Below are 21,050 nucleotides of genomic sequence, written 5' to 3'. Positions count from 1 at the left end.
TATTGTATCATTTCTAACTTATCTCCAAACACTATCTCTTAGCCCTTTATAAAGCTCTACTTTGGTCTCAATCATTCTATAAGCGTGCACTTTCCCTCTGATTCGGCTCAGATAGATATCCCCGCATCACTCTCTCAATCCCATCAGTCATCATGGTGTGCATAAAAATTTGTAAAGCAAGAATAAAATATGCAACTTGTTAAGCACGGTGTCTCTCCCTTATGAGATAGCAAAGATACATGCATATTCTTGATAGGAACTGGGAAAGATGGACCTAACAGGGAAAATTGATACCTGTTGTATTTTGGGTGTCCCTACATGTATGCTATTTCAACCATCAGAGTTGTTTCAGCTGGTAATCACCATGACACCTTGCATACCAAACTTTAGCTCTGATAAACTTGATTAACATATAAACTATGTACCACATTCCTAGTGGTCTTCTATTTTCATGCTAACTACTCAATAAAACGGCGTTAAAAGGTGAATAGTTTTTGGTGCATTCAATTTTCATGGAACATGATCAACAGGGTTATGCTTGATAAAAGTATCGAAACTTGAAACTTGTCTAGTACCAAACACCTAATATAGAAATGATGGTAGAAGGAATTCATGTGTTTTTATTTGGAAAGTCAACAAATATGAACATCGAAGAAGCTTTACCTGCTTTTGAAAAAGGTTAAGCTCCTCTCACATCAATGGCTTGTTCCTAATTCAGTTGGTAGACTATGGCATGCATTATATAATCAACAATGGAAGCGTGGAGCGGGGACTACTTTTAAGGGGTAGTCGACTGATCCAACGGTTAAGAAGATGATTTTCAGATGGGGGAATCATGTAATTATTAGCCAAAGCGGTTCAGCCTAAATATAAACGTTGATTTGAGAAATCAAATGAGTAAATATCTCACAGCTACCATCCACCACCAGGAGGAGCTGCCAGTCAAAAGGTGGGAAGGGCAAAATAATTGCTGCTTTCTGTTCCCTATTGCTCCTCCCCTTTTTAAATCCACTACCTCTCATTGCTTAGCCTTGTAAACCTCCTCCCTCTCCTCCTCCACCTTCCTCTCGCCTTCTGCAAATGTCTAAAGTCGATTCAAAATCTCCCAAACACTGTGCCGACAAAGGATTGAACATTGACAAATTCTACAAGAAGCTATATTGGTCTGGCTTTACCTTTCTGTTCTCTGTTCTCTCACTCATCTTACTTGTCTGGCTTATCCTACATCCCACTAAGCCTGAGTTCAGCCTCAAAGAAGCCGATATCTATCAGCTCAACCTCTCAGGGCCTCATCTTCTCAACTCCTCTATCCAACTCACACTCCTCTCCAAGAATCCAAATACGAAGGTTGGCATTTACTATGACATGGTACAAGTTTATGCCTCTTACAAGGGCCAACAGATAACTGTTGACACCTCTCTTCCTCCCTTCTATCAAGGTCATGAAGAAAGCAATCTCTTGACGGCGTCCTTGGTTGGAACTGCCCTACCGGTGGCTCCATCTTTTGGTTATGAAGTTGGACGTGATCAGACGGCAGGAAAACTTGTTCTGAGTTTAAAGCTCGATGGCCGGGTTCGATGGAAGGTGGGGACTTGGGTTTCTGGCCGATACCGACTTAACGTTAATTGTGTTGCTGTGATGGCATTTGGACCCTCCATCCCATCTGGTCCACTGAGTTCAAAAGAAGGAACTCAGTGCTCTACTACTGTTTGAATTAAGATTTAACTATTCACATCCAGTGAGTTCTTTCTTTGTGTTTGCATTGTTACCTATTTTGCTGTCTTAAGGGTTCATGTGTTTTGCTCTTCAGTATCTGTAATTAATAAGGAAAGATAGGATTGAAAGTTACAATTATAAGTGAGAATGAAAAGCTTGTTTGGATTGTGTATCTTATCTTCTCTTTTTCCATCATTCTGACTTCATTTCGCCTCACATGTGATGAGGAAAGATAGAAAAAAGAAGTTTTCTAGTATCTTTTTTAAGCGGTTTTTTGAGAGAGTGGAACGATGAGGCGGGATTCTTTCGCCTTTCCTTCTTTGATTGTTTTCTGGGCATGGAGAAAGATGAGATTCCAGGGAGAAAAGAAAACATAAAAGGCGGGAATTCTACTGCTTTCTGGGTAAGGAATCCTAAAATTTCCATCTGAATCCCTCACCTTTAAATTATTATAGAGCTAATGGAACTCTTGGATCCCTGCACAGCCCCAACTGCTGGGTCCCTTTGTGCCTTTGGCTTTCTGTAAATTTTTCTCTTTCTTGGTGCTTTGAATCATCCCCAAGACATGGAATTTGGGTGTTTGGAAAAATGGGCATACTGAAGAATATACTCATTCAAATATATGGAAATAGGTGTGTCTTGATGGGCTTGCTTGTAGGTTTAATTCCGTCCATTCCACACTTACACTCGTACAAAGAGAATAAACTGATTCTCTTTTACTGTTCTAGTTCTGTTCTTAATACTACAGTGGCACAAACCAAGCAAGACTGGGAGGCTGAGCTCGATTCATTTACTGAGAAACAGGATGAGCTCGATTCCTTTATCAGAGAAACGATCTCACCTTCAGTCAAGGAGTTTTGATTTCCACCCTCTCCTTACTTCATCCTACCAGCCATATGTTCGAAAAACTCTAGAGACCCACTAACTTAACAACTAAGACAATTGAAAGAAGTAGCAGAAATGAGCTAAACCACTAGCCCCTGAACTGATCATATCAAGCTTCACTCACTAAAGTCCAAATGAGTGCTGACAATCTTGGGTTTTGCTTAAAAGTAAGTACTCGGAATAATTTCCTTTTTATTGGACAAATAAGGATGATTTCAATGGAGTACCTCATCAAGCCAATAGTTTGTTATACATTCCTAAATGTTTTAGATATTCAGTCAATTTTCATCCTTTACTTTTTTTTTTTTGTCTTTTTGACAGTTGGGTTGGGCTGTTGTCCCACTTCCTTGGCAGGTGGTAGCTGAGGAACCATTTCTCATAATCTAATAGTAAGATCATAGATACAGACAATAACAGTTCTATCTCTAAAGAACTGAAAAAGGAGAATGAAAGGCAGAGATTGGGTGCCACCAATTCCAAAAGTTACACTACTTTTTGAGGATTTCAAAAGCCAGTAATTTCCTACACATAAAGTCCCTACAAAAATGAAAATGAAGTGTCTAGATAGACCTCAAGAGCCTGCCAAAGTATGAAGGATTAGGTTTCAATGACTAGGGATATCGAACAGTCTCAAAGACGATTTTGAATAGGCTGCAGCAGTAGCAGCAACATGTGAATGAGTTAGTCAGGCAGTCTATATGCTCCATGCATAGTATCTCCGCACGAAAAAGTATTGACAATAGATCAACTCCAAAAAAGAGGGTGGTCATCGGTGAATAGATGTTCTCTTTGTAAAATCCAAGGGGAATCAATTGATCACATTCTTGTTCATTGAATCAAATTAAGGATTCTATTACAGCTGTTGTTCTCTTTTTTTTGGCATTAGCTTGGCTTCCTTTTTTGATCAAAGAAACTCTACTAAGTTGAGATGACTCATTTGTAGGAAAAAAAATGGAAAAAGTTTTGGAAAGCTTCTCCCCTATGCATTTTTTGGACATTGTGAAAGGAAAGAAACCAACATGAGTTTAAAAACAATGAAATGTCGGATCAAAAGTTGAAATATTTGTTCCTTAGTAACCTCTTAGCATGGGTCAGGACATACATCAGAGAAGGATCAATACCTTCAATTGATCTTGTTGATTGGTTAGGAACTCGCTGCGTGAGAGAGAGAGAGCGGGGGGGGGGGGGGTTTTGTGATCTCTTTTGTAGCTTGACCATTTCTTAGCCCATTCCATATATCTTGTGTGCCCTTTTCTTTTGCCTTATTGCCTTATATATACATTTTTAATTGCATATCAAAAAACAGAAAAAAAAGAAAAAGAAAATTATCCATGCAACATCCACTCAAACAAAGACCTCTTGTGCTATGATTAGGCAGTCCGTCGAGTTCTTTCCAATTCTTTTCCACCATTAGATTGAACTACTCCTGGTTTTTCCTTTTGGTTTGGTCCATGAACAGTGGCAAGTCCCAATCACCAAAGCGGTATGATGTGCATACTCTTATTCTGATAAAAGCCCTGGAGTCCACTCTCATCTCCGCAAAATGTAGCTAGCATCTAATATAAACTTGGCTGTTGGCTGTAGCACAGCATGTCTTCCATATCCCTCTTTCTATACACAAACAAATTCACAGATGGCACCAGAAAGTATGTTCCAAGTCCCTCTTTCTATACACAGATACTTCTCCAAAGCAAACAGCGGCCATTCTAGTGAAACATCCAACATCAACATCTACACAGTTTCCTTGCAAGACAACATTTTAGGCTTCTCAATGCCTTGAAACTTGGTTCAAGCACACGCTTGATAGAGAAGTGAGGTTGATCTTCTGCTCTGTTCTTCCAAATACTCTTTCAGTGTGAAAAGGAGCAAAATCCCAGGGACCTTAACCAATCAACCAATTCTGCTATCCCCATTTCCTTTTCCCCCTTTTTTTTTTTTTTTGATAAATAAGCACGAAAATAGTATATATATATATAATGTATATGATAGGTACTAAAAGTTGTTGCCAAAAAGAGAGAAAACACACAAAAAATAGTTACTCCCTCCCCTCAACTAGATTCCACCCAATCTACAAGATGAATTAAAGACATTGATACTTCTATGAACAAGCTAACCCATGGCACAAGTTTGCTAAGGAAAGAATTGGCTACTCCTTGCTTTTTGAATAATCTTTTTTCTTTTTTTTTTTTTTAAAAGGCAAGAGACTATTATTAATAACATTTTCAAAAGAAGTCACACTAAAGTACACAAGGACTGTACAAAGGTGCCACAAAAGTAAAAAAAAATTCAAATACTCTGACTTTTTTCCTTCCAAATTGTCCAAAAAATGCGTTTATGGACTGGCTCTCCAAACCTTCGTATGTTTTCTTTCCGCAAAGTAGTCATGCCAACTTAAAATAATCTTTCGGATCATAGAAGGAAGGACCTATATAATGTTGAACAAAGAAAACAAAAGTTGTCATAGTGTCCTTACTTAGATGCAGTGAAGGAGAATGCGATCTATTGATTCTAGTTCACTTTTGCAAAGAACAAATCTATTCACCATTGACCGCCTTCTCCTCTAAAGCTGATCCATGGACAACACTGTGCCTTTGCTAGCTTCCTAAGCCAAAAAAACTTGCTTTTGATGAGATCCATGAATTCCAAATAATGACCACAATTAAAGGAATTACATGCATTAGGTCTGTAATGGAATATATAGATTTGATAGAGAAAACCCATTCCTAGAATCCATTCATACACTCTTATCACTCTCTTCCCTCTTCAAGGACCTTTCTTGAAGCCTTGAGAAAAGAGATTTTACATTATCTAGCTCCTAATCATTGAAGTGTCCAGTTAAACAAGGATTCCAGTGGCCCCCCTCTCCCAAATCATCCTAAACATCTGCCACCAAGCCTCTTTAGATGATGCTAAGGCATACAAGGGAGGGAAAGCCAAACATAAGGGTCCTATCCTTCCAAAGCTTCACCCTTATTCCATGATCAACTTCTCAAAGGATACGCTACTGTCAGCCAAGTCCTATGTATTCCTGATGTTTTTCCAAACCCCAACCCCATACCCTTCCCTCACTTTGCAAGAACACCAAGCCCCTCATCCTCTCCATACTTTTCCTGAATGACGTTTTTCCATAAGGCTTCTCATTTTAAAGCATATCTCCAACACCATTGACACATGAGAGCCCTATTAAGCAAAGGGAGGCCTCTAATTCCTAGGCCTCGTTTTCTCTTCTTCCAACAAACAATCGGTTATTTCATTAAATGCATCTTTTTTTCTAAAGCCCCTCCTCCCCAAAGTAAGTCTCTAAATTTGCATCTTTTTTTCTAAAGCTCCTCTTCCCCATAGTAAGTCTCTAAATTTTCTCAAGCCTCAGTTGGGCATTTATTCAGGGACATGAAATAAATAGACAAATCAAGCAAGGTACTTCAAATTATGGTAAGCCTTCCCCATCTTTTCCACAACCATAGTCTTCATCCATCCTCATTTCTACAACTGTGTAGTGATAAGATGCCAGTGAAATGATAACCCATTTGTCTAATGATCAATGCAAACACAATCCAACCATCCAAGTGACCTATCTGCCTCAAAAATTCAAACACATGATTCCAGCTACATGGGATTCTCCTCGTTGTGGGTACTTTGGTGCACCCTTTTTGGCGCTTTTTGATATAAATCTCATTTACTGATATATATAAAAAAAAAAAAAAAAAAACCTACATGGGATTCTCTTGAAAAATTGAAAAACGAAAAAAAAGAAAAGAGTTGCTTATGGATCATAGTTAAGTCACTATACCATTACATTTCCCATTCCTCCTGCGATCAAACTTGAAATAAACACACAGATGCAATTCAGTGATTAAAGCAATGACCCTTCAAATTGAATGAAGCAATTCAATCATTCCCATCTCAAATGCCATTTTACTAATTGTAATCATATTACAAACTCATTCATAAACATCAGAAAAGTTTCGGTTATTACGGTGATCTGCATCAACGGACAAAATTATCTTAGACAAAGAAAAAAAGAAGTGATAAACCCTGTAAAATGTCAGAGAGAAGTAGTGACTCACCAGTCACCACCCAGATCATCAAACATCACACTGAATCAAAATCAACCCATTTCCAGTAATGCCTTTTCACAGAAACGGCCATCTCTGCAATGCCCATCCCATTCCAATCCCTATATTCTTCCTCTTCCGTACAAAATTCTCCGTCAGGTAATCCATCGACCCACGCATTCACAGAATGCAACACATAACAGGCCGGCAAACCCGGGTAGGAAGCCGAAACCCTCTCCTCCACCTTCTGCTCATACGACCCCGGCACAATCCTCACATTCCCATTGCCCTGAATTATCGATCCTAGCTCTTCCTTAACCGCCCGATGAACAGCGCATTCAAGGGTCTCGCCGGGCTTCATTTTCTCCGACAAGGGCCGGCATCGTTCCCGAATTGTGCCGTCTGACAATTCCTGGTGCGACTCGAGGAGAATTCGGTTGTCTTCGCTGATAATCCGAACCGTGACGACACGTACTGTACGGATAGGAGGAATGGAATCGGCGAGCGAGGTTTCGCCCTCGGAGAGCTCAAGCCAGAGATTGTGGACATTCTTGGTGCCGGGCTTGACCCCCCAAGAAGCGAAGGAGTCGGAGGGGAGACGATGCTTGAGCCAATCGGTGAGAGACTGCGGGGATGAGAACTGGGTGATGGGTTTAGGATTCGAGGGTGAGATCATGGTGGGGGTTTTGAGAAAGCGACGAGGGTTTTGAGGGAAAGAGAGGGAGGAGATCTTCGAAAAGAGGGTCTGGGGTTTAGGGGAGGAAGGGAAGAGGAAGAGGAGGGAGAGAGCAGTGAAGAACAGATCAGGCAGCGATGTGGGTTTGGGCAGGTGCTTACAGAGGTTGCTGTGGCAGTTGCTGATCGGCGCCTGCTGCGGTGGCTTCGGCGGAGGGGGAGGCGGGGACGGTGGAGACATATCACTGGGTGTCGTTATGGGGCGGCGGAGGAGGAGGTGGCGGCAGCTCTTGGAGTTTGAAGATGGGTTGTGTGATGTGGGTTGAAGAGTCCATGATGAGAATGGGGGCGAAAGAGAAGGAATATGAATATGTGATTGTGGATTGAGGGTTGGAAGAAGAGGTGGGTTTCCTCTACTTTCTATACTTCTGGTTTGGATTGGATTCTAACTCCTGGATTTGATTTTGCATTGGGGATCCCATTTCAGATATTCCTTTATGTCATTTGATTCGTCATTTTTCTCATCTTTTCTCCTTTCTCTCTCCTTGGGATTTTGGGCCACAAGAAGGGTTGAGTTTTCAATATGGGCGGCGAGTTGATCTGATCCAAACACTTGGCGGACTCAATACTCGGTTGGGCTAAGTTTAGACTTGGGTCAAGTTTTTGAACATGAGCTTAGTTTTGGGTACGCTTAGATCAGGCTTCAGACAAATCGAATTCAATTTAATATCTTTATAATATTTATAATTTTATATAATAATATTTATTTTATTATATATATATTTTTAAAATATCAAATTATATTATACGAGACATATTTTTTTATTTTTTTTGAAAGATATATAATTTTTTTTTTGTTACTTTTTTGTCACTATTTTGAAATTTTATCTAACTATTATTAAAATTTTAGTGAAAATACCTTGAAAAAAAGTTATTTATGGATAAATTTTGACTTGTGCAATCTAATCAACCCTCAACATTGTGTCTAATCTAATCAACCCGAACTTTAGAAAAATGAAGTTAGATTTGATTTGGGTTGAGTATCTTAAGTTCAAATTGGAGTTTGACTCAAATTAGTCATCACAAACTCTTCCAAATTATAGCCCTAGTTTTCACATTTGTTAGACCTCAATCCGAAATAATATATTTTCAATCAAAATTCTAAAAAATTTCACATCTAATCCAAAATGTTCAATTGAGTTAAGTCATTTCCAATTGTTTTCGGTTTGGGTTAAACTTAAGTTATTTGGATTCTATTACTTGAATTTGAGTTGGTTTGGATTAAACTTTTGGTCATTTTAAAATAAATGATATATAATACAATTAAATATAATATTTTTAAATTATTTGAAATAATATAAACATAATAATGTTATATATAATCATATAAATTATAAATATTACAAAATATTAAATTGGATTAGGATTTGATTCTTGTAGGACTTTATGTACTACTAATTCTCTTAAAAGTAATTGTTATTAGAAAAGGTGCGCACCATGCATACCCAAGCGCCCACGACATTCGAATACAAGGAGAGTTGATGGATGCGACTAACCCTTCGATCTGTCAACAATTTCCCCCTTCACAGACACACCTGGGTTCCAACCTATGACCTCGACTTTGATACCATTTATAGGACCTCAGATTTTACCAACTCTTTTAAAAGCAATTATTATAAGGAAAGACACACACCTTAACCTTATAGTACATTCACTCAAATGATCACGACGTTTAAATATAAGGGGAGTTGATGGACGCGACCAACCCTCAAATCTATCAACAATACTCGAGTTGTCCAAACCCTTAGGTTAAACCCAACCCCTATTGAGTTTGATTGGAGAAAATTTAACTCAAGTTCAATTCAAACATAAAAAATACTTATCCAAACCCTCCCAAACATCATATCGATTTAAGATTGGATGAAGTTAACCTGAACAAGTTATCTAGCTCCAAATTGTGGATTTGGGTCATCTAGATCAATGTGTTTTGCTTTATTGGTTGGCTCATATGCCATGCTCCTTCCTTTTTTGTTAAGATGGGGTCAAAGCATAAGCCCAATTTCTAGCCCCAAAATCTTCTCACTTGGGCTCAAGCAACGGAGGGAAGATGCATATGGAGAGGTTTAAGGGGTACTACGGTATTGAGTTGAGTTGGTAGCAAAATCAAACATTAAGCCTATTTGTTTAATTTGTTTATCAATTCGAATTCGCTTAAAAATTTGTATTTTTTTCATGATTGTCTCTTTTTATTTTTTTCCAAATAAGGTAAGGACAAAAAAGGAAAACATATATAGCTTTTGACATCATCCTTTTTGTAATTTGACAAGTTCATAGAAGATCAATAAAAAAAAGAAAAGAAATCATCTAATAGATTGTAATATTAAATAGTTGGATTATAGTTTTGCATTGACAAAAAAGAGGTTCTAATTTTTTTAGTTTGGGTTAAAATTGAATTAGACTTGGATTAATAAGTATAAACATATAAACAATTGGGTTGTATTGGGCCCTTTTGGTTTCAATTGAAGCCAAGCCCATGTTAGTTTAAAACTTTTAATTTAAGTTATTGATATATAATAAAATTTCTCGAGAAAAAGTTTATATATGAATTCCTCTAAATCTTACATATGTATTTTAAAGTTGTAAGTTCTTTGTTGAATTTAGAATGAACAATATGTATATGAGAGAGAGAGCAAGTTATTATATTTATAATTAAATTTAGATCATTACATGATATTACAAAAGTATCGTTGAACTACCAATTTTTTTAAAAGTTTAAGTCAATAGGATAGACAAACTGATAAATTGGGAAACAAATATGCAAATGGGGGAAACAAATATATATGACCTCCCATCAAACAAAAATTTGATATCATGTTGAATTATTAATTTTTTTTGTGTAAAAAAAAAAAGATTGGATATAAATCAAGTAAAAATAAATAAAACATATATCGATTTTGAATCAACCATTTTTGGTATTTGTTTCTTATTGATCAATTTTTTTTTTGGTATATATGGTAGGGAAAAGCCACTCTATGATTGGATGAAGCATAATGTGGGGACAGTAGTATTTAACTAATCTAGAAGAAAAGATAAAGACAAGAGTAGAATTATTGGAGGTAGGAGTGGAAGATGATATTGGAATGAAGACTTGCTCTCTGCAGTATGAAAAACCAGGTACAGCATCAGAGGCAGCAAACTTGGCCTCAAACAGCAACCAAATGGGGCCCAAGCCATTACCCCATCACATAATCTTCACCAAATAAGTAAATCATCCTCTCCCTCCTCCATGGACCTCCTCCATTCTTGATCATCTCGTCCCTTCCATGTTCATCTGCAGCTGTAGGTAGTAGCTTTGATCTGCACAGAGGGCAAGTTGCCTGGCCCTGATCCATCCAAACATCTATACACTCTTTGTGGAACACATGACAGCAGTTTCCAAGCTTAGGAATGGCAACGGGGCGGGTTCGGGACGGGTCGCCCCCATCCCAACTCTGCCCCGTTTATTTAAAATAAATCCCATCCCCGTCCCATTTAAAAACTTAAACGGGGCGGGGCGGGGCAGGGCGGGTACAATAAATTCTTATACCCGCCCTGCCCGCCCCGTTTAACTTTTTTTTTTTTTTTGAATTCACCATTGAAACCGGCGAGACAGGGCTTACTGCCGCAGTGCCGCCGCGATAAGGTCTCTATGGGTAAAGCCAACCACCACCCCTCCTTCGTGGACTGCCGCAACACCGCCACAATCAGATCTCTATGGGTAACGTTGCCGCCCCTCCTTCGCTTACTGTTGCAGTGCCGCCGCGATCAGATCTCCATGGGTAACGCCAGTCGCCGCCCCTCCTTCGCGTACTGTCGTAGTGCCGCTGCGATCAGATCTCTGTGGGTAACTCCAGCCGCTGCCCCTCCTTCGCGTACTGTCGTAGTGCCGCCGCGATCAGATCTCTGATTGTTGAATCTGACGACATCACAACCTGGACTGGCCAGCTTCCCCTTCCGGTTCTTCTCTTCGTGTCCTCTCCGGTGAGTCTTGGAAGTGGAGAAGAAGCTCTTTGGTTTCCGGCGACAGGAAGCTGCCATACCCAGAACGGTGGAAGAGTTCAAGGGCAAAAGTGTGATGGAGGATCGGGGCGGGGCGGGGCGGGGTGGGGCAATACCCGCCCCCGCCCCGAACCCGCTTTGGGTTTTTTAAACCATTCCCAAACCCGTCCCAAACTCGTTTAATAAAATTTAATCTTGTCCCATTAGGGGCAGGTACCCGAAAAAACCCGCCCCATTGCCATCCCTATCCAAGCTCCCTCACTTCATGCTCCTCTCCTATGATATTCAAGCACACTGCACACTGTGAATCACCTTCTTTCGTGGCTTTGGACTCGTCGAGAAGCCGGGTGTATTCCACCACCCGGAGCTGGTCTTTCAAGGACTCAATTACACAATGGACAGGAACTGGGACAAATAAAGGAGATGGGGTGTTGTAGTTCTGTGAAGAAGTTTCAGAATCTTGTGCATCTGCATGGGAGTCGGCTGAGAGAGGGGTATAAGAGAGGAGAAGCTTGAGCATGTCCTTGAAAAAATGGCCTGATGAGAAAAGGATTCGGAGGATTTGTGATATGATTATTGTGCTCTCAAAGCTAAGAGAAAAGAAATCCATGATCAGGTAAAGGGAAGAGTAGTGGAAAGGAAGGAATAAGAGAAAGAAGAAGAACAAGGAGTTTAAGCCGACCATAATCCATTTGTTGAAAAAAATGGTAAGATTAGTACCCATTTCAAAATATTTGTTAAACTAATATTTTGTATGCACGTAAACATCCACATAGATTTTTTTTTATTTTTTATTTTTAAGTATAAAAAATCACCGTTGGTAACTGTGGTTTTAAAAGTTTTAAAAATATCTTTAAAACCACAATTAGTAACTGTAGTTTCAAAATTATTTTTAATCCACACTCGTTTTAATAGTATTGTGATTTTAATATTATTTTTAAAATATTTTTTATCATAATAACCATAAAAAAATATTTTTTGTCATAATAATCATAAAACCATAGTCTATGATTGTGGTTTTAAAGTTCTTTAAAACCACGGTTAGAGGGGGACATGTAACCATAACTAAAAAAACTATATGAGATTTTAGAACTTTGTTTTTTTATTTTTAATTTTAGTATAAATTATGGATGTACCAAAATTTCTTAAGGATGTACCAAATTTCCTTAAAGTTCATTTCTTATAAATTTCCTTAAATAAATATTTTATTTAACATAAATATATAAATTTTTATGGGAATGCATGTAGGAAATGAATTGTCATGAATTGTCAAAAAAATAATTTTAAACTGACAATGGAAAATTGTAAGAAATTTTCCTCACTTATAAATGAACTTTTTTACAATGAAAAAATTTAAAACAGTTTGTGACTCTAGTTTTAAAGAAAATTGTAAAACCACTGTCTGTGACTGTGATTTTATGATTATTATGACAAAAATATTTTTTTTATGGTTATTATGATAAAGAATATTTTAAAAATAATATTAAAATCATAATACTATTAAAATGGGTGTGAATTAAAAATAATTTTGAAACCACAGTTACTAATTGTGGTTTTAAAGATATTTCTGAAACTCTTAAAATCACAGTCACCAACAATGATTTTTTACACTTAAAAAGAGAAATCTATGCGGATGCTTACATGGATATAAAAGACTAGTTTGACAAATATTTTGAGATGTGTATTATTCTTACCATTTTTTTCAACAAATGGATTATTTTGGATTTAAACTCAAGAACAAGCTAGCTCACAAGAATGACGAGGAGGAACATCATATCTAAGTGGGGTTTCCTTTTTATAGCAAGATCACGTTGATGGGTGAAAGTGGTAATAGGTGGACCTCGTTGGTTGATCTCTGGCTAAAAATAATAAATTAAGCCCAAACTTGTATAATGGGAGAGTCGTCCCATCATGACTTGTGGATTTAAAGGATAGGAATGATCAAAAGATGACATTGGTTAATAGCATTGAATGACATTTTTTTGTACTTATTTTGAGAAGTTACCATTAATTAGATGGTTCACTGATACATTTTTTGGTTCTATTGTTTGTATTATAGTCTCATTTTTTACCCTTCTACCTTGGTTTCATTCATTTGTATCATTGTTCAATGGTTTAGATCTCGTTATACATATTTTAATGGTCCATATATCTTGTTCGGTAAGTTATAGTACCTTAGCATTTTCCTCAAAATACCCATGTAGTCTCTTCCTTGGGATTTGCCCCTAATGAGATGAGAACAAGGAAATGATAATCAAGGGTTTGAATTTAAGATGGGGAAAATTGAATAAATTTGAACCGAAATGAAACGGGGTTGGGACCCTATTCCCATTAACACTTAGAATATATTATCCCTTGTTAAGTGAACCGTAGAACAATAAAAAAAATGTTTTCACCTTCAATTATAAATAAAATGTCTAGAGAAAATTCCAAGAAGTTTTGCATAAATAAAATTTGTGGTATTCTTCTTACTATTGGTTATCGAGAATTTGAATACACATTTAATAGAAAATCATTATCAACAAAAGCTGGTTCTTTTTTTCAACTTCATCAATTAATTTACTATAAAATTGCCATCAAATCTTAATTTGAAAGGACTTTTGTTATTTTTGGAACAAGGAAAAGTTGATCCAAATTCAAAAGATCAAGCAAAATTTTTAATTTTTTTTATATGATTAGAAATGACCCCAACCATCAAACAATATAAAAAAAAATCCATTGGAATAAAGAAAATCAATACAATAGTTACTCGATGGTCATACAAATTAATCAACAATTTAGAAGAAGAGGAAGGAGAAATTAAAGAAAGTCATAGCAATGGACTATAAGATTTGTTCAAGAAAATCCAAACATGTAGAGATTAATTTTTACTAATAATGTGCAGATATTGATACTTATATCGATAGTGTTAACACTAACAAAGATATTAGTAATTCTGATCAAACAAACTAGATAGCTTTGATCCATTGACCATCATGTATAATTTACTATCTAGAAAATAAAACCCTAAAATATAAATTCTAAAACGAAAAATGTGATGAAGATGTAAAACTTGTTTCCTTAGTAGGGATTTCTTGTCTCAATCCACCTAATCTAATACAAGAAATGAGACAAAAATAAGAAACATATATGTAAACAATGACAAATACAATTGATCTCTCATCTACCTTGTCCCATTTTTGTCTCTATCCATACCTACTTATTCAAATTGAAACTCTTTTGCTTTCAAAATTTACATAAATCAAAAAAACTTTCAACATACATAGATTGCATTGGTCATAAAATTTTCATCCATAAATAGAGTTTTATATCTTAGAATGAAACACTACCGATCGATTGATTTTTCGTTCTTTATTGCATCAAAACACAATTTATAACATAATTCACTATTCTAGAGTAGTTTGTATCCGATCAAAAAGTGGTTTTAGTAGAAACTACTACAGTATAGTGGTTTTTAGGTGTCGTCCATTAGGATGAATTGTTCTCGGTAATTAAGACTTGAATGAGAGGAGAAGAAATGATTGTGATCAAGTGAAATTGATTTGACAATTTATGATAAAAGTTTAAAATAACAATGATTTCAAATTGAGAGGAATAATAAAATGTGAAATAGAAGAAAATTAATAGGAAATGAAATTCTCAGAGTTAGAATTTTCTAGAAAACAATCTCTATGGTGAATAAATATTAAGATATATTTTTCATCAAGTTAGATTGAAAATCTAAATTTTCATTTAAACTGATTTTTTATTTAGCTTTAGGTCTAGATCTAATTTCTCTTTAAATTATATTATTTAATCCAAGAGACCAATTCAAATAATATATTCAATTCATTTTAAATTATCTTCAAATGATTCACACAATGCAACTATTCAATCTCATCAAATTTAGCTTTAAGAATTTAATGAATCCACCTGATTTGCATTATAGTAATCATTCAAAACAAATTGAAGAGAAAAATCCCCAAAATTCAATTAATCAATCAATTGGATCAAATTACCTTTGCAATTAAAGTTCATTTCTTTAATTCCCCATAGATTTTGCCTCTAGATCCTCCTTCATCGGAGAAAAACGGGATTTAGCCACCCATGCTTGGAGATTTGGTCTCACAAGGCATGTTTGGCTAGTGAGAAAATGAAGGAAAATAGAGAATTCTATTGAGAGAGAAAATTTAGAAAATTCTACAATTAGAAGTGTCTAAAAAGAACTTTTTTTTCATAAGAAAATCAAGTTTCTATTTATAGGCCAATGTCAAGTGGACACTTGGCATCATTTAAGAGGTCTTTTAGAAGCTTCTTCATCAAGCAATTTGGAGTTTAATAATAAAATAACCATGTTGCAAGAGCTTAAGCAATTTCGCATGATTGTTCAAAATAAAAAATGCAGTAGTAGCAATTTACATCTTCTTGAAGCATTTCGCATGATCATGTGAAATCAATTTTGAAATTCTCCTTGGCAAATCCACCTTTTGGTCCATTTCGCATAGTCATGCAAAATTTTCATATCATCATGCGAAATGGAAATATTTGATTTTTAAGTTTTTTTTTTGTCATTTTTTCAATTTTTTTTTGTTTTTCCACTTTAACTACATCCAAATCAGCTCAAATCCCGATCAAAACCAATTGCATTACTTCTTTCATTATGCATTTGGATCATTATCAACATTATTTGTTCTATTCAATTTGATTTATCTCTTTTGTCACCAATTTATTAAAATCCTATCTTGAAATAACTCCAAAACTTCATAAAACTTATTAATAACTCTTGCAAGGGAAACAACATCTGAATTGAGTGTTTTAGGCATAATTACTATTCAAAAGATGTGAAACTCATGATAATTATTATCTAAAATATGCTCTTTTTGAGTAGTAATCAATTACCCAACACAACCTAATAAAATTTTCATTAATATATATCAACTCTCCATTGATTCTCCCATTATTTTTAATGGTAATGTGAGTCATCACACAACTCAATTTAATATCATGTCTTCCAATGATTCCAATCTTTCTTAGTCTTATGCACAGCCCAACAAAATAGTTATCAAGTATGATATCATGTCTCCTATTTTCTATAATTCTCATCTCTCTAATGGTGTGAGTCATACACAACCTAATAAAATTTTCATTATAATATCATGCTATTCAATGATCCTCATTTTCTTTGTGCTGATACGAATCACACAATGTCCAACAAGCTCAAAAAATATTAGCTCTTCAAAATGCACTTGTATTTTTTTATTATTACTAAGAGATAATCTCTCTTGGATAAGAGTGGAAAAATAGGGTAAATTGATGATGAAGGAAGGGGATTGTAAGGAAAGTAGTGTAAGTGGTGAAGGTCAACGGTTCAATTCTTAATGCAAATGGTTTCTAAATGAATTTCATTTGACTCCAATCATCCAATATGATTGGAATAGTGTTTTATAAACGTGTTTTAAAATTATGGGAGTTCGTTGAGTTTAGAGCAAACAATATTTAGATAAAAGGGAATGAATCATTTAAATGGTATTTGAGTGAACCTTTTATTGGGCTGTGAGACTTTAAGTGAGTATTTTGAGTATATACCTCTCAATTTCATAAGATATAATATCCTTATTGTGTTTACATAAAGGGTAATTGTAATATGAAATATATAATGAGTTTCTCTAGTTTAATCATGCATATATATTTTAAAGTTATGAGTGACTTTAGACTAAGTGGAAAATAAGCTTTCCAGGAACAATATCGATATGAGAAATTAAAGGCTCGTTTTACATTCACTTTCATGTTAATGATAAGGCCTAGAAGGCGATGATTTGAAATAATATAGAAGGAAGGATCTTGAATCTTGAAAATCCTAAATATTGTTCAATATTAAGCTAATTGGATTACCTAGTTGATGAACCCAAATATTCTTGAATGCCAAAGATTCTCCATAAACAAAATAGAAAATTTCGAATATATAGGGGAAATTAATGGTAAAGTATTGAATGATCAGTATCTAACAAACTCTATCTAGACTATTGAATGTGTGCAATAAAATTTAGATAGTTGAATAATAATACAAATAAGACTGAGATATAAATGGTATCGTACTACAAATAAACGAGACTAAGTATTGTTAAAACAAATAAAACTCAAGTGTACAATGACATGTTTTCGGTATGGTGGTAGTAAAAAAGTATTGTTTGGTATTGTAGTATGCCCAAGTCAGTCATAAACTCCCATCTTGATCTTTTCACAATAATGAAGGTGGTTTTCTCACCATTAATTCAACCCCATGGTTGATCTATGATCATTCATCCTCCCACCTGTGAACCTACCCAACTGCACTGAGCTTCTTATTTGAATTTTTGGTAAAGTCATTGACCTCAGGCGCCTGGTAAATGGAAAAAGCAGGATATCTTACTAAGTGGGTATATCCCAATAGTAAATTACATGTATCCAAAAGAGTCCTTTCGAGTGATTTCATCAATTCAATCAAATTTTGAGTGGTAAAAGAGAAAGATTTTTAATCCTGAGATCAAATCACTGATCTCTGAAAGATGGTCTTTGGTCTTCTTATTGAGCCTATATCAAATAAACTTCCAATTAATCAATGATGAATTTTTTAAGAAGGTCAATGGTGATTGCGATGTTGCATTTCTCCCTCAACCAACCACCCAACTCAAAGTTGAATGGTTAGGTTTAACAATTCCACCTGTTGAACTCATGATTAGGGATGACACTTATCCACTCTATCCTATACCATTAATGATGGGTTTTGGAAAATGATAAACGAGTTAGAAATGAGTTTAGGGATGACACTTATCCACTCTATCCTATCATTAATGATGGATTTTGGAAAATGATAAATGAGTTAGAGATGAGTTTGAGAAATTTTTTGAAGTTTAAATCAGGTTCAGGTATTTTTCTTGTTTCAATGGGCTCGATTATATGTATACTTGATAAAAAATGACTTTCATTTAATTTTTTTTTCATTAATTTTTTCATTCTTTTAACACATATAAATCAAAATTTATTTTTCACTAAAATAAAATATAAAGGTATATGATATTTATATACTTACAAATTATGTTTATTTTTAGGTAATTAAATTTTAAAAAAGTTAAAAGAAAAAAAAAACATGCTCAAACCCGTTTTTTTATTTTTATTTTTACTTTTACTTTTTTTTTTTCTTTTGTGTGTGTGAGGATGAAATATATTTAAATAATAGGACGAGTTACAATGATATTAACCCATCTCAAACCTGTCTTATTGCCGTCACAATCCTGTCTCATTGCCATCTTTATTCATATTTCATGATCAGGTTAAATGAGGATGCAGCTGCAAATCACATCTAGTCTGAGATCCACAAAACCCGGATGCTGGTTTGATCCAATATGATCAGTGTGAGGAAATGGGTGGTAAATATGTCCAGGTTTAGTATAATCCACTCTGCCCTAAAAAATGTGCTTTCTGCTATTCATCCAGGCATATGGAGAGAGCAGCCCAAAATAAGTTTCTCCAAACTGGTTATAGCTATATATGTTCTTATAGATTCCAATGGAAAGCCAGTAGTTACATACACTTGAGAAAATTCTTGGGAAGTTGTTTGTTTAGTTGAAAAAGGTGCTCTAGGAGGTGTTTTTTCGGATAGGTTTTTTCATAAGATATAGATGAGGCTGTTTAGAGTTGTTTTCACCATTGTTTCATGATCAAGGGAAGCAAATATGGTAGATTTGGAAGTTTCACAGGAAAACCACTGATGCCATCTATCAATAAAGTTAAATGATTCATCACCTGCTTGGCATTGCTGTTTGCAGGTTTTTTTTTTTTGTGGCAAATCAACAGGCAGCAAGGTCTCAACAGCTTGTAGATTTCATGTCCCATTATTGATGAGATATTGCAACAGCTTCTTGTCTTCTTGCCTTTTCTGGGGAAAAAGGGAAATCACCCATGAGATATAAATGAGAAGTTTTCTAGAGGTCATGCATCCAAGTAACAAACCATATCATTTGATTATAAGATTGAAGGCAATATCCTACATTAAATAAGGGAAAAAATTCCTAAACCTATATATATGTATAAACTTCTCTTAACGACCGTGAATGTTTTTTTAACTCTGCAAATGATGTTTCTTTATTCGACCCCATAGTCCTATGAGATATAATGAGGATGTTGTATTTATATAGAAGGTGATTATGATATAACATATTGGACCTTATGAGACATAATGAGGACATTATATTTATATGAAGGTTAATTGTGATATTTCATATTGGATATTATGAGATACAATGAGAACATTGTGTCTACATAAAGAGAAATTGTGATATCTCATATTGAAGAAGGGAAAATCTAATTGTGATATTTCATATTGGATCTTTGGAGATACAATGAGGATGTTATGTCTACATTGAAGAAAATTATATATGTATGAGTTCTTAACTTTGTGGATATGTTTTAAAGCCGTGAATGCTTTTTAGGCTCTCTTAACCTTGTAAATATGTTTTAAAACCATGATTGCGCTTTAAGCTAAGAGTGTACAATATTTACATAATTGAAAGCGGATCCTTACATACAATGTAAGACGGTGGTAGTTACTTAGAAGGAAAGACCAAAAAATTGAAATGGATGTCCAATAAGTTGGGTCATCCCAAATGACCTCAAACTGCAAATTTATAGCCCTAACTAGTATCCATCATTTTTAATCATTCTTCATGTTTGTGTAATTATTTTTTAAAACAACCTTCAAAAAACAAGTGAAAACAATTGAAAAATGTTTTATGAAAATATCATGTTTTCCTTTTATAAGAACAAAAAACAGAAAACAGTTTTCTCGTTGACAAATGTATTTTCCCTTTTTTTTTTTTTTGAAGAACAAAAAACCATTATTGAAAACAATTGCCAAACAAGACTTAAATCATTCTTTACTTCATGGATCTCCTCCATACTTGATCTCCTTTCCTTGTTCATCAATCTGTTGTCAGTAGCTTTGATCCACACGGAGGGCAAGTTGCCTGGCCCTGATCCATCAAAACATCCATCCATTCTCTGTAACACACACGGCCACAGTTCCCTAGCTCCCTCACTTTATGCTGTTCTCCTACGCAATTCAAACACACAGCACATTTCCAATCGCCTTCTTTAGATGCTCCTGCCTTCTCAGCAGGCCACTGTATTCCACCACCCTTAATCAACTATACAATAGAAAGTAACTGGGATTAATAAAGAAAGAAACAAGATAAAGAGAGGAAAAAACTCACAAGAAAGAAGCATCTCAGTGGGTTCTTCCATAGCAAGTCTGTATGTTTGGACAGGCATGACATAGTAAAAATAGGAGATTAGAATAGGTTCAAACTTGTATACAATGGGAGAAATGGTGTTATTAGTCGCTTGCCAAGCGTGACCATGCATAGTCTATAATGCTGTGACTAAATCATTTAGTCATGGTTACAAGCAATCTTACTGTGAATCAGGTGAACAACCCAATCAAATTTTCATAATATCGTCTGTTCAATGATGCTCATCTTTTTTATGCTAATGTGAACCCAAGAAAACTAATCCTCACCCTCTTTATGCTAATCCAAACCCGAGAAAATTAATCCAACAAGCTCAATTAATAAATATCCCATCTTCAACGTGCCTGTAACTTTCATAATAAATAAGACAACTCCTCTCCTTATCCTAGTATAAGGTTTTTGTAGAAGAATAAAATGA

General features: G+C 35.3%; 2 protein-coding genes across 2 annotated transcripts; one reads left to right on the top strand and one right to left on the bottom strand.

Moving 5' to 3' along the window:
• Window positions 1–924: 924 nt before the first annotated feature.
• Window positions 925–1,911, top strand: LOC100233032 (NDR1/HIN1-like protein). The gene has a single exon (NM_001281037.2). It carries the CDS (start codon window positions 1,081–1,083, stop codon window positions 1,711–1,713), a length of 633 nt encoding a protein of 210 aa, NP_001267966.2. The 5' UTR covers window positions 925–1,080; the 3' UTR covers window positions 1,714–1,911.
• A 4,564-nt stretch (window positions 1,912–6,475) lies between these two features.
• Window positions 6,476–7,894, bottom strand: LOC100854009 (uncharacterized). Its single transcript, XM_010664633.3, has 2 exons — window positions 6,669–7,894; window positions 6,476–6,583 (listed from the first exon to the last, which is right to left on the bottom strand). Exon 1 carries the CDS (start codon window positions 7,570–7,572, stop codon window positions 6,694–6,696), a length of 879 nt encoding a protein of 292 aa, XP_010662935.1. The 5' UTR covers window positions 7,573–7,894; the 3' UTR covers window positions 6,476–6,583; window positions 6,669–6,693.
• Window positions 7,895–21,050: the final 13,156 nt, after the last annotated feature.

The sequence above is a fragment of the Vitis vinifera genome, chromosome 16 (assembly GCF_030704535.1).
Source record: "Vitis vinifera cultivar Pinot Noir 40024 chromosome 16, ASM3070453v1".
In the NCBI taxonomy this organism is placed as follows: Eukaryota; Viridiplantae; Streptophyta; class Magnoliopsida; order Vitales; family Vitaceae; genus Vitis; species Vitis vinifera.
This window is presented reverse-complemented; position numbering and strand designations above follow the sequence as displayed.

What these genes read in the sequence shown, in the direction of transcription:
- LOC100233032 (NM_001281037.2), top strand. Translation starts at nt 1,081, where the DNA reads ATGTCTAAAGTCGATTCAAAATCTCCCAAACACTGTGCCGACAAAGGA.
- LOC100854009 (XM_010664633.3), bottom strand. Translation starts at nt 7,572, where the DNA reads ATGTCTCCACCGTCCCCGCCTCCCCCTCCGCCGAAGCCACCGCAGCAG.